Source organism: Ochotona curzoniae, unplaced genomic scaffold (genome assembly GCF_017591425.1).
Source record: "Ochotona curzoniae isolate NIBS_2020 unplaced genomic scaffold, NIBS_Ocur_1.0 patch378, whole genome shotgun sequence".
Lineage (NCBI taxonomy): Eukaryota > Metazoa > Chordata > Mammalia > Lagomorpha > Ochotonidae > Ochotona > Ochotona curzoniae.
Window position 1 is genome coordinate 134403 of NW_024466948.1, and position 17926 is coordinate 152328.

Genomic DNA, 17926 nt, shown 5'->3' on the forward strand with positions numbered 1-17926 from the left:
ATGGTGCTGCACCAATCTGAAGCCAGGAGCCAGGAGCCAGGAGCCAGGAACTTCCTTCAGGTCTCCCACATGGGTGCAGGGTCCCAAGGCTTTGGGCTGTTCTTGACTGCTTTTCTAGGCCACAAGCAGGGAGCTGGATGGGAAGTGGAGCTGCCGGTTAGAACTGGCACCCATATGGGGTCCTGACGCATTCAAGGCGAGGACTTTAGCTGCTAGGCCACAGTGCCGTGCCCTAATTGTGTTATTATTTTTGATGCTGCTGAGAATAGAATTATTTTATCAATATCTGCACATATGTTAGCACATAGAATCTATGTTAGCACATAAAAGCACATGCATTAAAATTTTTTTTGTTAATTTTTTATTTTGAGTTTTTAAATTTTATGCTGCAATTTTATAGAGACAGTGCATTTTGAGTGTTAAAGTGTATCTGACTGTTTGGAATTCCAGGTTGGGTCTGTGGTGCAGTGAGTTAAGCTGCCACTCAGGCGGTCTGCATTCCATATTCTGCTGCAGTTCTTTGCCTATGTGCCTGGAGGCAACAGCTAATAATGGTGACCCAAGTATTTTGGGTCCCGCACGCCTACACAGGAGCCTGGAGTGGTGTTCCTGGCTCCTGGCTTCAGCATTGTTCAGCTTTGGCTATTGTGAGCATTCGAGGAGTGAGCCAAAAGATGGAAAAATCTCTCTCACTTTACCTGTCAAATGAATAGATAAAATTAACAATAGTCCTACAACTTCGGTGGGGTCACTTAGTTTTTGCATGTGTGTAAGAGTAGATTCTTTAGATGTTTCTATATAGTTAAACATGTCATCTGTCAACACAGATGGTTTCATTTCCTCCTCTCTAATCTGAAATTTTTTTTTTTAATTTCTTTTTCATTTTTAATTATGGTGACTTTGCAAACCCTGTTGGATGGAAGTTGACTGGAGGGCGAAGCTGTTACGCGCCACTGGTATGGTGTTAGTTACAGGGTATTCACCTACAGCCTTCCTCCTGCTGAGCACGTCCCTTCGCTCCATGTCTGTTTTTCTGAGCCCCGCGTCATTTACTTGGTAGAGATTCGTGGGTGAAGAGACACGTGGGAGGGGAAGAAATTGAGGATCGGATTTTTTTTTTCCTCTCAGCTTTCAGCTGCCATTCCTAGAATAATACTTGTGGTAACATGGAAGTAGATTTTTTACATGGTATTTAAAGGCATTTTGTCTCTGTAACTTGTTTTGGCTTTCCCTGTTTCCTGAAGCTTTTATGTCTTCTGTGATTTCATGGTGGTCTTTATTTTGTTTGTTTTTCATTAGTGGTGACATTCAGCACTGGAAAAATATTTTCTCATGTTACATCTTTAATTTTTTCCCCCCTTTTTACTAGTTGCTAGTTACTCTGCAGTTAGTTTTCTAGTTTTTTTTTTTTCACTCCATCCCACCATGGTTTGCCTTTATGTCTCATTGTATGTAACTCAAAGTTCAAAAATGTAAAACTTTTATATTGTTAATTTTTTGATGTTAAAGAATTGGAGTATTGTTTCATGAGTGTAATATCTTCTCTCTTATTCTATTGGTCATAGTATTTCTTAAGCTTTTATTGATTTGAAAGGCAAAGTGAAAGAGAGAAAGTTTCTGTCTGCTGGTTCACTCCCAAGATGCAGTTGGATGAACCGGACAAAGCCAGGAGCCCAGCGCTCTGTCTGGCTCTCGGAGAGGAGTGACAGGAACCCACACACTTGGGCCCTCATCAGTTGCCTTCCAGGCACATTAGCAGGAAGCTGGATGGAAAGCGGAGTTGGGACTCAGTCCTAACCCTTTCAATATGGGATGTGGGTGTCCCAAGCAGAGACTTGCCTGTCATTGCTGAGAAAGTTTTTTGAAGTTGCACATAGAATCAGGACTAAGCTGCTAGGACAAATGCTCATCCCTCTATCATGATTTTTGACAAATATCTATGCAATGCTTTAAATGAAGATGGAACATTTTCATCACTTCAGAAAATGCCTTCAGTCTTCTCTCATAGGCAACTTCTGATTTGGCTCACTGTAGATCGGTATTGAGTATGTTCTTCCTACAAATATAGTGATATGTTTCACTTAGTATAATGCTTTTGAGCTTCATCTATGCCTTCACATTTATATTGCGGATTTTTTAAATGGATGAATAGTCCCATTGTATGGATGGATATACCACAGTTTGTTTCTCCGTGCACCTAGTGATGGACATACAGGTTGCTTCAAATTCTGGACTGTTACAAAACTACCATGAACTTTTTTGTACAAGCATTTGTATGACCATTCATTTCCTTTACTTCTCAATAAAACGAGAATGAAATGGCAAGGTAATATGGTAGTTATATGTTTAAAATTTTAAGTCATCGATAAACTGCATTCCAGAGGGCTATGATGGTTTATATCCATGATGGGTGTGTAGAAGAAGACCATACCACATGCTTTCCGTAGCCTGTATGGTCATCCTTAGGTTTAGATGGTCTAGGAGTGTATTGTCATCTCATTGGGTTTTCATTTGCATTTCCTAATTGGTTAGTTTTTGTTTTATTTGGAAGGCAGAAAGAGAGAGAGGTATTCTGGTTGTGTTTCACTGCCCAGAGCCAACAACAACAGCCAGGGCTGATGATCAGACCCAAGTTGGAAAGCTGCAGCTCTGGGCCTGTCACAATGCCAGTGCAGGCCCACTCCTGGAGTCTTGCAGCTCTGGGCCTGTCACACTGCCAGTGCAGGCCCACTTCTGGAGCCGTGTGGCTCCAGACCTGTCACGCAGCTGGCTCAGGCTCTCTCCTGGAGCCGTGTGGCTCCAGACCTGTCACACAGCTGGCTCAGGTTCTCTCCTGGAGCCGTGTGGCTCCAGACCTGTCACGCAGCTGGCTCAGGCTCTCTCCTGGAGCCGTGTGGCTCCGGACCTGTCACACAGCTGGCTCAGGCTCTCTCCTGGAGCCGTATGGCTCCGGACCTGTCACGCAGCTGGCTCAGGCTCTCTCCTGGAGCCGTATGGCTCCAGACCTGTCACGCAGCTGGCTCAGGCCCACTCCTGGAGTCTTGCAGCTCTGGGCCTGTCACACTGCCAGTGCAGGCCCACTTCTGGAGCCGTGTGGCTCCGGACCTGTCACGCAGCTGGCTCAGGCCCACTCCTGGAGCCATTCACCTCCTGCTGCTTCCCATCTGCAGGTTAACCGGATGCAGGCTTGGAAGGATGTCGGTGACTTGAGCAGACACATAAACTCTGTGCCAAAGGCATGCCCTTACTTTGCATTTCTTGACAGCGTTCATTCTTACGCTCACTTACTGCCTGTGTATCTTAATCATTATTTGGATTTTTTGCAGTTTTTAAATTTGGTTGTTTAATTTTTATTCTTGAGTTGCAAGAGCTTATGTATGTTGCTGGCATGTATGGTCTGTCAGGTGTATAACTGATAAATACTTGTTTCTTGTTTCTAGTTCAAGTCTTGCGTTTTCATGCTCCATTGTCTGCCAATTTCATGAAGTGAAATGTGTTTGTTTGTTTTTTTTTTGGTAGTGTTGATCTAATAAAAGTTCTTGGCAAACCCATTGTCACAAAGACGAATCTTTTATTTTCTTCTTGGAATTTTTAAATTTTATGTTCTACATTTAGGCCTTTAATATCTTTAGTTTTATCTGTGCGTATATGATATGGATCAAAATTCATATTGTTTTGCAAATAGATATCTGGTTGTTAACAACACTATTTATCAAAAAAAAAAGCAAAACTATCATTTTTTCCAATGAATTATCTTTATATCTTTATCAGAAATCAGATTTAGATATGTGTAAGAATTTACATCTGTATACTCCATTCTGTACCTTTGATCTTACATATATATTTTTAAGAATTATTGTGTTTTTCTTATTGGAAAGGCAGATTACAGAGAGCAGGAGATACAGAGAGAAGTATCTTCCATCTGTTGCTTCACTCCCCAAGTGGCCACAATGGCCAAGGCAGAGCCTATCCAAAGCCAGGAGCCCAGGGCCTCTTCTGGGTCTCCCATGTGGGTGCAGGTGCCAAGGCCCTGCTTTCCCAGGCCACAAGCAGGGAGCTGGAGGGGAAGTGGGGCTGCCGGAATTAGAACCGGCGCCCATATGAGATCCTGGCACATTTAAGGCGAGGACTTTAGCCACTAGGCTACCACACCGGGGCCCATACTTGTTTTTCTACCATTACTACAACTGGCTTGATTGCTGTAGGAGTTTGCCAATATTGTGTTTTAAACTTTGGCTATTTTAAGCCTCTTATATGTTTAAAGGATTGCTAGGGTCAGCCTTGTCAGTTGCTTCCAAAAGGGGGAAAATCCTGAAGAATTATGACTGATGTTTGAATCTGATGTTTGAATCTGTAAGATGAATTCGGAGAAATCAACTTCTTCGGATACTGAGTTTTCTAATCCAGGAACATAGTATGGCTTTCCATTCACTGAGGTCTTATAGTAGTTCCCTCTTATCTGTGGTTTCAGTTACCCATGATCAGTGGCGGTCCAAATATACAAAACAGAATGTTCCAGAAATAAGTAATTCATGCATTTTAAATTGCATGCCATTCTGAGTAACGTGATGAAATCTCACACCTTGTGTCTCCATCGTGCCAGGACATGAATCATTCTGTGGCCTAGCACGTCCTTGCTGTGGCCACTACCCACAAGTGTCGCGCTTAGGAGCCATCTCCGTTACCAGATGGCCCATGTGAATCACGGTGCTTGTGTTCAAGGGACCCTCATTTTGTGCCACTGTGGGCCTGGAGCACAAGAAGGATGATCTGGCAACTTGGGTGTGTCCTAGAAAAGCCATAAAATGCTTCCTTTGGGGAAAAGGGTGAAATAGCAATAAGATGTTTAAAGAGGGGCCCGGTGCCGTGGCCCAGTGCCTGAATCCTTGCCTTTCACATGCCATGGTACGTGAACTTCTCCCTTTTCTGTTGTTTAGGGAGTTTTGGCAGTTCGTGTGTTCCAATGAATGTGTACTGGTTTTCTAATTAATTTATTAGCATCAGACATAAGATTCCACACTATACTTTCCTATCTGTAGACTCCAATTTCATTCCTAATGTTTGTTTTTTGTGTCTCCTCTCCTGCTTTCCATGATTAATCTGGATGGAGGTGTAGTAATTTTATTGATATTTTATCCAGGAATTAAGTATTTATTTCATAGAGTTTGTTTATTATTTGCCTTCTTTTTATTTGATTTCAGCTTTTATTATTTCCCTCTGCCTTTTTTTCCTTTTTTATTGGAAAGTCAGATGTACAGAGAGGAGGAGAGACAGAGAGGAAGATCCTCTGTCGGGTGATTCACTCCCCAAGTGGCCACAATGGCTGGAGCTGAGCCAATCCGAAGCCAGGAGCCAGAAGCTCTTCCAGGTCTCCCACAGGGGTGCAGGGTCCCAAGGCTTTGGACTGTTCTCAGCTGCTTTCCCAGACCACAAGCAGAGAGCTGGATGGGAAGTGGAGCTGCCAGGATTAGAACCGGTGCCCATATAGGATTCTGACATGTGCAAGACAAGGACTTTAGCCACTAGGCTATTGCACTGGGGCTTCCCTTTGCCTTTTTAATTTAATTTCTTATGTTAGAAGTTTAAATCAATAATTACTTTTTTGCTATAAAGTTTTTTTTTCTTTACATTTGATAAATGCTGCATAAACTCTGTCACATAGATTTTGATATGTGATTTATTTATTCATGGCAGGGTATTTTATGATTTTCCAGATCTTTATTAAGTGAATTCTAACTTAATTAAGAGAAATGGTGCATTTTTAGAGATTTATTTTACTTGGAAGAACTATATATATAGAGAGAGGCCTTCCATTTATCGTTTCTTTCGATGGTTGCAATAGCCAGAGCTGGACCAATCTGAAGCTGCAGCTGAGAGCTGCTTCCATTTCCGCTAGTAATTGCAGGGCCCAAGGACTAGTCCCCCCCCCCCCCCAACTCCTTGCTGCTTTCCCACGCCAGTATCAGGGAGCTGAATCGGAAGTGGAGCAGCTGGGACATGAACCTGTATGGTGCCCACATGGGATGCTGGTGCCTCAGGCAGAGGATTACTGTGCTATACCACTGTGCCAACCCTGAGAAATGGTTCTCAGATGATTTAAGTTCCATTCAGGGCTCTGATGTTCACTTATGGCTGAAGGTACAATCTCCTTTGGGAACTCAGGAAGAGTGTGTTTTCCTGCAGTGTCCCTCAGTGGACTTGGCTGAACGTGCATCGGGTCACCTGGTCCTGGCTGCTGATGTGTCTGGCTGAGTGTCTGCTCGTTGGCTGTGTCACCCAGAGGACTGTGTGAAGTCTCCTTGTGGTGGATTTGTGTGGTACCCCCCTAGTCCTGTCTTTGCCTCAAGCATTGTGAAGTTCTAGTCGGTGACTGTGTATTTAGAATCACGTGCTTCTTGACTCTCAGTCATCACGCATGCTCCTCTTTATCTCTGCTGTTACTTGTTTGAGTCTGTTGGACTTTGCCATAGCCTCTCCTGCTTCATTTTATTCATTGCATGAACATTTTTTTATCCAGCATTGTATTTATTTTAAAATATGTTTATTTTTCTGTTTTGTTTATTTGAAGGGTAGAAGGATGAGAGGTAAAGTGAGAATGAGAGAGCTCTTCCATCACTTGTTCACTTTTCACAAGCCTACAGTAGCCAGGAGCAAGCCGGCAGTCAGGGACTCGGTCCTGGCCTCCCTGTGGACATCTCTAATTTAAAATGTTTGCCTTCAGAAATATTCAATCTAGTGTCTATGACATCATCAAAATGTAGCTGTTTTGGGTTTAGATTTTGTTATGTTTTTAAATAATTCTAAATAATACACAAATCTTCAGTATGTTTTGTGATTTTTATTATTAGCATTCCTGTAGCCTGAGTCTCTGCGTGCAGCTAGGTCCGTGTTTCTGGCCTGATGGTTCTGACGGCTGAAGAAGCACATTGCACAGTCTCTAGGATTGTGGGCAGAGGACGCTGTTTTTGTGTGTGGGTGTCTGTATCTTGCCTTCGCTGTCGAATGCTGTGTGTATCTTTACAGTTCTCAGTAGAGAAGTTGGACAGGTCTTTGTTTTCTTTGCAGTTCTTTAAAGACATTGCTATCTTTTTTTTTTTCCTGGTTTGCATCATTTCTCATAAGATATGGATCATGTTGTAAGCAGAGGATAAATCACGTGACCCCAAAAACATAATAAAATACAGAAAGGTACCATCTGAGGTCACTGTTAATATTTTCCAGGTAACTTTTATACTTTTTTCAATCTCATTTCTCTGTATAGAATACGGGTTAATGTTGATTTTGATGTAACAGAAAATGGTTCATGTTTACACCAGAAAGTGGGATTCTTTTGATAGTTATTTCTACAATTAAGGATTTTGTAACGTGTATTGAACAATTCCATATGCTTTAAGGTGTATTCTGAGAATGTTGCTATTAAAAACTTTTCTCCAAGGGAAAAAACAAAGAAAAACAAACAAACAAAAAAACACAAAAAACCAAAAATGCCTCATGCCTCCTTCTCCATGAGTGCTGTGTCTGTTGGATACCTGCGAGGTACTCCCTTGGGCTTCGCTCTGTGCACTTGATGTGACGTGTCTCAGGTCATGAGAGGTGTGTGGGCCCAAGCCGCACTGTTGTTCCGGGTGTGCTGAGGCAGAGGTGTCATCTTGTCACACTCTGCCTGAGCCCACCGACGTTGAAGTGGCCTTGTGCCAGCTTTGTTGTTCATCAGAATGAGTTGGCATCATGCTGTCTCTCCTGCTTTCTTCCCCAGGCTTCAGCTTCAGGAAACACCACAGAATAACTCAAGGACGCTGCTGCAGAAAGCGCTTGGAATTTTGCCTGTACAAAGGTGGTTAAACTCATGGAAGAGCAACCAAAAGAAAAGGCTCAACTTGTTGAGGCACCCAAACAGGGAGACGCTGCAGCTGGCCCAGAGCAGACCACGCCGAAGAGCCAGAGTAACTTTGGGAAGAATCAAATGACCAAGAGATTGCAGCCGACTTTAAACTGGAGGGCCACTGTTGATGTCAAAGTGTATGTTGACGACTGCTGGGTTTTCTGACATTTTAGACACTGTGTATGGGCCTAAATTTTTTTAATCTATGTCCATTTCATAATGGAAACATATGGAGTCACGCTTAAACATCCTAGCTGGTACAAACTGACTCCTGATGCTATTCTCTGTATTCCCAGCAAAGGATTTTTTTAAAAATTATTTCCTATCTCAAAGGCAGAGAGAGAGAGAGAGAGAGAGAGAGAACGTGTGAGCCCATTCACCACTTCACGTTCCAAATACTGAGAACATTAGGGTTATGTGTGAAGCTGGGCCGGGTTAAAGCTGGAAGCTAGAAGCCAGAAAATCATTCAGGGTCTCTCACACAAGTGGCAGTGACCCAGCTACTTTGTTGGTTTTTTTTTTTTTTTTAGATTTATTCGAAAGCATTATGGCATGATCATGAGAGATAGATAGAGATTTTCATCTGCTCCACCCTTCTCCCTCTGCCCCCGACCCATGGCAGCAATGACTGGAGTCTGGGGTTGGGCCAGGCAAAAGCCAAAAGCAACGAGTTTCTTCCCGGTCTTCCCACGTGGGCAGCAGAGGTCCAGTCACTTGGGCCATCTTCCACTGCTTTTTCCAGGTATATTAACAGGAAGCTGGACCACAAGTGGAGCAGGCAGGACATAAAGTGGCAACCGTATGGGATGCCGGCACCACAGATGGCAGTGCCAATCCTGGGCCCATCATCTTGGGCCATCACTGCTGCCTCCCAAGGGGTGCATCAACAAAAGCTAGAATCAGAAGTGGAGCTGGTGCTTGAACTCAGGGGTTCCAGTATAGAATGTGGGTATATCAATCACCATGCCGAACTCCTCTCCCCAGGGCAACAGGATCAGACAGCACTAGGGTTCGTGTTCGGAGCACTGTGAAGGGAAAGGGAAGTTAGGATTCTGTTTGCTATATTTGGTGAGTCAGGATAAATAATGTGCAAAAAACATAATGCAACATATGGAGAAACCTCATGGGAAATATCAACATCTCATAGGGTATGAACTGGATTCAGTAAATGCTCTAAAGAATCTTTTTTTTTAAAAAAATATTTATTTTATTTTTATTGGAAAGGCAGATATACAGAGAGGAGAGACAGAGAGGAAGATCTTCTGTCCAATGATTCACTCCCCAAGTGACCGCAACGGCCGATGCTATGCCGGTCCGAAGCCAGGATCCAGGAACTTCTTCCAGGTCTCCCACATGGGTGCAGGGTCCCAAAGCTTTGGGCCGTCCTCGACTGCTTTCCTGGGCCACAAGCAGGGAGCTAGATGGGAAGTGGAGCTGCCGGGGACTAGAACCAGTGCCCATATGGGATCCCGGTGCGTGCAAGGCGAGGACCTTAACCACTGCGCCATCGTGCCAGGTCCAATGCTCTAAAGAATCTTGAATGTCCTAACTTACGTGGAGTGGGGCGGTATGGTGGCATGTCATGTTAATCCTGTCTGCAGTGCCGGATCCCATATGGATGCTAGTTTACATCTGGCTGCTGCTTCTGATCCAAGTCTCTGAGACCCGGAACCTGCGTGGGAAACTCAGAAGCTCCTGACTGCTGGCTTTGGATCAGCCCAGATCTAACCACTCTGGCCATTTGGGGGGTGAATCAGCAGATGGAAGATTCTCTCTCTCTCTGTCTCTCACACACACTCTAATTCTTCCTTTCAAATACAAATAAATAAATAAATCTTTTTTTAAAACTCCTTAATATAGAGTTACCTTTATACTGATGGTACTTTCCCTGCTGATATAACCTGAATACAGGGGCATTTTACAAAGTCCATGAACACTGGATTTAAAGATAAATTCACTGTGCCAAAAAAATTTAAAACCCATGCGTAAGAGGAATCTTGAAGACATTCATGGGATATGTGAAATATGAAAAATTGCAGGTGAATACCAACATCTCTTAATGTGAAAATAAGCTTATGTTTGAATTCCCATTTCCTTAGATTCTTGGAAGCATCCCTCCTCAACTGTAAAAATGCTGCAGTCTCAGAAGTATTAATAGGCCTGTGTTAGTAAACACTGATTTGGCATATATAGGCAATAAAATTGGCCCCATCTGGGATCCTCTGTAACTGCTGACAAAGTCAAGATCTGACCTCACTCCAGCCTGCAAAGCCCAGGGCACCCAGGACACCCAGAGCATGCTCTTACCTGTAGCAGACAACACTTAAGGCTCTGTCAGTACCATGGTTCCTGCGGGGACACACAAGGATCCACGCCTGCACAATATTCTGGAAGCAAGCCCAGAGAGCTGGAGGGAAGGACTCTTCTGGAAAGTGGAGCCCCTCCCCTTCTTGTGACCCTTGTAGCGCTGAGTGGGTCTGATGGTGGCAATGTTGGGTTCCCAGGACACTGAGGTTTGGAGCAAGTGCTGCGACTGTCAGGTGCAGAGGCTGGAGGGACACCTCCAGGTGCAAGAGGGGCTGCAGCGTCTCCTTCTGGTGTCAGGAAGCTCCCTGGGGTGCAGGAGTGTTTGGGTGCATTTGTGCCTTCTACTTCCTGCTCACTCACTTCATCAACATGAAGCTAATGTGCATTTTTTTTTATTTTTTAATTTTTAGTCCCAAACTCCCAGTCAAAGACACCCAAGAGGAAAAACATGGAGGAAGACTTGAAAAGCCCAGGGCTTCTCTGACCCCTGGAAGAGCACAGCTGCCTCGGTGAGTTTGTCTTGGCCAGTGGCTTCTGAGGGCAGGTGAATGCTGACAGCTCCTAGGCCCGGGAGCCAACGGGAGAGTGTTGGACTCTGCTCTTGTGGCATGCCAGTGACCTGCAGTGTGGGCTTTCCTGGGGTGAGCCAACTCAGTGAGAGAACCAAGTATCGGGCCTGCCGTGAGTCCTGAGTGTGCCCATCCCTGCAGTTATGTTGCCCCTCACAGCTCCTGTGGCAGTCTGCTCCCCGGACACTTAACGATGCTTCTCATCCAAGCACAAAAATGACACAGAGGTCGCCTGGCCACCTCACACCTGATTTTCAGTTTGATGGCAGAAGTGTAGTGGCTGGAGAAGGGTCAGCCACCACCTGCAGGAGAGTGTCAGGGTAGGGGTGGGAGGAAATGGCATAAATCCCATATTTTCGTAAATATTCAGCATTTGGGGGAAGAAAACTTTAAAGACACTCAACTAACGTTGTGCACATTTTTACTCTTTTGGACCCTATAATTAGAAGTTCAATATGCTTAATCATTTACTTTCTGCTTTCTGAACAGATTGTGTGGAATTGGAAGTAGTTCTTCTAGGTCAGGCAGACTCCTCCAGCAAAGTCATTGAGGCCTCAAGACCCTAGTTCGAGCTTTGAAGTTGTGAATTAGATGCCATTTATAGTTGAAGAGTCCAGATTTACTTGTTTCATCCTGAGAGAACTGGGTTGGTTTCTGCCTTTAAAGGGATTGGTTCATTTGATCTTTGTTGCTTAACTTGCATAATCAGTATAGCTAGACACTTGTCCTCTTTATTAATCTTTTACATGGAAACAGCTTTTGTTTTACTCATTTTTCAGATTGGTTTTTTTTTTTCTGTTTCCAATTTTATTGATTTCTTTATTTGCTTCCTTCAGTTTGACTTGCACTTAATATTGCTCTTCTGTAATTTTAGCTTCCAGTTGCTTTATTTCTATTGATAGACCTTTCCTGATGTCAGCATGTCCTGCTGGAACTCAGCTGATATTTTGCTGTGTTGGTTGAGTACAAGTCCACATTTTGATGCGTTGTGTTTTGATTTTCATTCAACTGAGTTTGTATTTTTAAAAACTTTCCCTTGATATACTCTTCTTACTCTTACATTATTTGGGTAGTTTTCAGTGTTTGGAGATCCTCCTTTTATCCTTCTCTTACTGATTTTTAGTCTCGTTTAATTGTGCTCAGTGTGTAACTATTTGTTTTGTAGTTGTTGGTGGTTTGCATGGACCAGGTTCTTGGGGTGCTTGGAAAGAATGTTTATTCTGTTTTCTTTGGTGGAAGTGCTCAGTGCTTGTGGACTGAATTACATTGTGTAGTGCTGGTGGGGATTTCTCCTACATCCTTGTTTATTTTCTTTCTGTTTATTCTGTAAGCTGTTAAAGCCTTCAGCTGTGATTGCATATTTTTCTGTTTTCTTGTTCTGTTTTCCTTTATGTGTTTTGTAGCTCTGTTGTTTGGTGTATATATGTTTAGGATTGCTGTGTCTCTCTTTTATCATTATGTAATGTTTCTGGTAATTTTTTTTTTACCATGAAATATGCTTAATCTGATATTAATACAGCAAATTCTGCTACCTTTTATGTAGTGCTTTGTATTAGTGTCTCTTTTTCCTTCCTTGTCATGTCAAACCATATAAATAGCATTGCATTTGAATTGAGTTTGTCGCAGAAAACTTGTAGTTGGCTTTCCTTTTCGGCCCACTAAGTCCAACTCTTCGTTGTGTGGTTAAGGTCATCTTCTCTCAAGGCCATTATGCTCCATCAGTGTGTGCGTCTTCCATTGCGGGGAAGGACGGACGGGCCTTTAGTGTGCTCTTCTCCAGGACCCGGGCTAGGACGGATTGGAGCACTGCGCTGCTCCTCAGATTTTCTTTCAGAGACATCTTCCATTTGTTTTATTTAGGATTCCTAGGATTTTCAATGGTGTTGAGGATGTAGTGGGAGGGATAGGAAAAAGCATACCCATGTCATTGTTCCTAAGTGGGTATTTGGTCTAAAGTAAAATATTTGAATATCAAATCAGACTTCAGAGAATTTAGACAACTCTGGGCTAGTATGAATGTGAAGTGCCCCAAGCAGCAACTGTTTTCCTTGGAAAAAATGATTGCTTTACTGTGTCTGATCTTGCTCGATGAGGCATGGAGGAGTCTATAGAAGGCTCGGGGGTGGCTGGAGAGTAGCCGGGCTCCTCTCCCGCGTGGACAGTGTTCTGCATGAGTATTCTTCACCTGGACTCTTGTCCCCAGACCTGTCTGTCAGGCCTCCATCTGTGCAGACCGTCTATCATGCTCTTCCTTCCGAGCCTTCTTGGGTTCCTTCACATGACCCGGAAGTACATTTCCTGAAATGTGTCCTGTCTATAAGTGCATCCACCCTCTCCTTCCTCCCATGAAGGGAGCCGTTCTCTTTTGGCTCTCCTTGTCCCAAATCCTGCCTAACCATAGGGTCTAGGGACGGGAGGCAGTACTCTCATGGCTCCAGACTTCTCTCTCCTTGTCACAAGAGGCGTCTTTCCTTTGAGATGACAGTGCATACCTCTTCCCTTCCTGGTGGCCATTGTGAAAGTACAATCCTTAAGGAGTTGGACATCAGTTCAGCTGCACCTCTTTCCATCATCACTCTGGGACAGCCCACACTCCCAAGTGCTTGATGCCAGCCTCAGCCCTGGTCTCCCAGCTTCTAGGTGTCAGTTCTCTTCACTGTTGCCTTTTCCCGGTCACCCCCACTTCTCTTGCCACTTCCTGGAATTCAGCACTAGAAATGTTTCCCTTTCAGACTCTTACCCTGGCCTGGATATGTTTATTTGTTATTCCATCATTTGTTCATCCATGCATGCTTCAGATCTTTCTCACACCAAGCGTTTGGAGAAGTACATCTGTGTGCTACTTGCTGGAGAGACAGGAAATGGACAGGGTTCATTGGTACTTTACCATGTGACAGACATGTATGTGTGCCTCCTGAGACACAGTGCCCACTGTCTGCAGGGGCTGCTGGGGACAGGTTGGCTCCCAGCTGTGTCAGGCGCCCCCATACCAAGCTGGGGCAGCTGCTCTGACGTTTGGTGCCTTGGCAGCACTTGGTGCAGGCGTCATGAAGAAGTGGGCTCTCAGCCCTCTCACTGCCCAGTTGACCTTTCCGTGGTAGAAGGAGGTGATCGGCATCTGAACTGAGCACTTCAGTGTGGCTAGTGGGATTGGAAAAGAAGAGTTTTAATTTTACTCAGTTTTAGCTACATTCATTGATTTAAGTGAGGGGTTGTAGGGACACACGGGGACCAATCGTTGCCTTACTGTGCGGCACAGCCTGTGGCTGTTCAGTTTCTGGTTTCTTATTATGATTATTGCCACAGTCAGAGTGGTGGTAGAGGACACGTGATGTGGCCAACCTCTCTTGTCAGTCCTCGCCATCATCTGCGAGCACTCAGCAGGTGTCCCTGCCTTATCTGCTGCTTGCGTACACGTCGCCCAAGTGTAATCGGGTCGCCCAAGTGTAATTGGGTCCTCCTTGTGCCTGTTCTTGTCCCTCGCAGGAAGAGTCTTGATAAGAGTGAGGAGATTCTTAGCGAGAGCTCCTCAGAGAGTGAGGAAGAGGAGGAGCCGGCTGACCTTCGTCAGGAAGCCAATGTGGATTCACCGTCGGAATATTGGCAAATCCAGAAGCTGGTGAAATATCTAAAGGTACGAATGCCTTTTGGACCATGGTTGCCATGTTCAGTTTGAATTCTTTCCCCAAAATGTCTATCCTGCTTCGAAGTTTATTGTTCCTTTCTCCCATATGAAGGGCGGTAAGCGTCCTTGTTATATAAATGTGTCCAACAGAAGATCCCCCTTTCCCGAGGGGTCAAGGCTAGTTTGCAGGGAGCAGTGAGGCTGCCTGCTGTCAGCCCTGTCTCCTGGCTGGGGAGGCACTAGGTACTAGCACCTTTACTTGGGTCCCTTTTTTTGCGCAGCAGCGAGGCATGGTGAAATGCATGAATTCTTCACATTGGATTTAGATTCCTTTTTTTTTCTTCTTCTTTTTCATTTTTAAAGATTTACTTATTTTCTTGAAAGGCAGAGGTACGAGAGAGCGGTATCTTCCACGCACTGATTCACTCCCTAGATGACTGCAGTGGCCAATGCTGAGCTAGGCACAAATTAAGAACCAGAAGTTCCACGTGGGTTTCCCATGGGGGTAGCAGGACCCAAGCACTTAGGCTGATTTTTTGCTGCTTTTCCTAGGCCATCATTAGGGAGTTGGATCAGCAGTGGAGCAGCAAGGACAGGATATGGGATGCTGGCAGCTTAACCTACTATATCACAATGCTAAGCCATATGTTCAGTTCCAGGTTAGATCACTTTTCAGTGTGTGCTTGTTGAAAAGTTACTGGTGTGGTTTGAGCCTTGATTTTTCCCTTAACCCATGGAATGACATTAACAGTACCTGTGCTATTGAGTTAGTTTAATGATTAAGAAAACACAGTTGAGATATGATGCTTAATAAACTGCAATTGCTAGGGCTTGTGTTGTCGTGCAAGCAGGTTCAGCTGACTCTAGAACAGCCATGTGCCATATCGCAGTGCCTGGGGTGGAGTCCTGCTTCCGCTCACTGATCCAACCTCCTACTAATGTGCCTGGGGGCAGCAGGTGGTGACCCAAGCGCGTGGGGGTCCTCTTGGGCCAGCACTGGCTGTTGCAGGCAGTTGAGGAATGAATCAGTGAGTGGAACGTTCTCTTGCTCTCTCTCCATCTCTTTTCTCTGTGTCTTTTTGTTGCTCTTTGAAATAAATAAACCTGAATAAATATTTTATTTTATTTTTATTTATTTATTTATTTATTTTTTATTACATTGCATCATGAGACACAGTTTTACAGGCACTGGGATTCCCCCCTCCCCTCCCCAAAACCCGCTCCCCCCCCCCCCATGGTGGATTCTTCCATCTTGTTGCATTACCACAGATCAAATATTTTAGATAATAAATAACTTACAAGTGCTTCAAATATGTATTGGGCCAAGTCAGATAACATCTTATATAAGAGTCAATCCATATAATGCATTGAAGTGGCTAAATGAGAATAGAGTACGGACAATGTTTTTGCAGTGATTAATGTCATTTTTATTTTGAGAGTTATGTCTTTATTTCAAAGGGAGGTGACAGAGGAGAAAGGTAGAGATCTTCCAAATGCAGGTTCACTTCTCAGATGCCTGATGAAACCAGGCCTGGGCTGCACCAACTCAGGAACCAGAGCTCCATCCGGGTCTCCCACACGGGCGGCAGAACTCCGAGTGTCTGGGCCGTGTTTCACTGCCCTCTCTGTATCAGAAGCCGGACACTGGGACTTAAACAAGCACTCGTGAGGAATGTGGTTGTCCCAAGTGGCTCGGCTGCTTCATCACCAGTGAGTATTGGTACCCATCACGATACTCGTTTGTGATACAGCACAGCAGATAGCAGCACTGAAACTGAAGTCCGGAAGTACTGGTGAAAAATAAACGTTTTTTGTTTTCTTCTTGGCTTTTCTGCATCTTTGGTAAAAGCAAGTAAGGGCCTTTGTCTGTGATATTATTCAGATAGAAAGTTATTTATGTTGAAGAAAAGGTACAGGCTATACAATATATGTATATGCATGAGTTACTTTATACAAATTTGGTTGTTGGTATTCTAAAGAAAAGACATTTTTGAAAGCCAAATATGTCCTTCAGTTTGAAATTTGGACATATGAGTCCCATTTCAACCTGTGATTTATGTGGCCTTCCAGCTTGTTAGGAGGTCTGTGTACCACCTTAGCTGCACATGCCAAGTAATACCCAATAATGCATTATCTGCTTGTTCTTTGTGAGAACAAAGTGTGAGAGCGAAGTGAGGATGTGAAAGTCTGCTGTAGTACACCCAGCATGAAACAAGAAACTGGTCTAAATCTGAACTAGCAAAAGCAATATACATTTCAATGACCAAACCAAAATCAAGGCAGGCATATATTTTCTCGTTTATTTCTGACCTAGGAATGGATTACAGAAGCTTTAACCATCAAAACAGCATGGCACTGGCCTGAAAACAGACCATGGGCACACAACAGAGAGCCCTGAAACAAAGCCATGCATTTACGACAATTGACTTGCAATAGTGTCAGGAGACAGAATGGGAACAGGGCAGTTTCCTCATTGGATGGTGCTGAAACTGCTGGATAGCCACATGCAGGAGAATTAAATTGGACCCTTGTTGGACACAATACACACACTCAGCTCCAAAAGAATCAAGGGCATGCATGTAAGATCTCTAACAGTGAAGCTACTAGAAAGAAACATACAGACTTGTCTCAGGACATTGGTCTGGCTGAAAATGCCTGAAATAAGGCCCAAAAGCAGAATAACAGAAGTGAAAGTATGCAATTGGGGTTACATTAGACTAAAAGCTTTTCAGTGAAAGAAAGAGTTGCATAAATTTGAGGTAGTATCTGCAAACCACAAGGATGCTTCAGAAAATTATGAAAAAATAATAGATTTATTTATTGTCACAATTAAAAAAATCAATGAATACCTTTTTAATTATAGACCTTTCATGAACTTTTTAAAGGCTCAAATGCATGAATTTCAAGTATTTTTGCACTGAAATACGTAGTTTTTAATCTGGCAAAGAGCTGATACCCCCAAGGTACAAGGAGAAGAAATGCAAACAACTCAGGGGCAGGAAAGAAATAACTCAATTAGAAAACGGACAAAGGACTTACCTTCACACTTGTCAAGAGAAGGTATGTAAATAGCTAACAGAACATGTGTCATTGGGATCGTCAGGGAGATGCAAATCAAAGCTGTAATGAGGTGTCACTCCGCTGCTGTAAAAATGGCATCATGAGAAGCTGTGGACACAAGGGGTCCCTGGCACACGGTGGTGCAAATATAAACTTATAACAGCTACTGTTGGAAACAGTGTGAGGATCCTGAGACTCCTCTAATATAGAACTACCAGCGTTCCCACTTCTAGCACAGATCCAGAGCGACTGGAATCAGTCTGTCAGATACTGCATTTCAATGTGCATTGCAACATTGTTCACAGTAATCAACATGTGGAATCAACCTAGGAGCCCATCAACAGATACATGGATGATGTGTTATTTAAAATGGAATACTGTTCAGCCTTTGAAAACACAATAAATTCTGTAATTTCTGACAACATGGTTGAACATGCAGGATGCTAACTAAAGTAAGTCCCAATACCACATGATGTCACTTTT

The 17926-nt window shown here is 43.8% G+C and overlaps 1 protein-coding gene across 1 annotated transcript in view; it reads left to right on the forward strand.

Annotated features, from left to right (window-relative positions):
• Positions 1 to 7846: 7846 nt before the first annotated feature.
• Positions 7847 to 17926, forward strand: part of LOC121167496 (outer dynein arm-docking complex subunit 2-like) — a 148228-nt gene continuing 138148 nt past the window's right edge. The window contains exons 1-4 of the mRNA XM_040996937.1: positions 7847 to 8017; positions 8916 to 8925; positions 10614 to 10698; positions 14245 to 14392. Coding sequence (XP_040852871.1) covers positions 7847 to 8017; positions 8916 to 8925; positions 10614 to 10698; positions 14245 to 14392 — 414 coding nt within the window. The remainder of the gene's footprint in view (positions 8018 to 8915; positions 8926 to 10613; positions 10699 to 14244; positions 14393 to 17926) is intronic.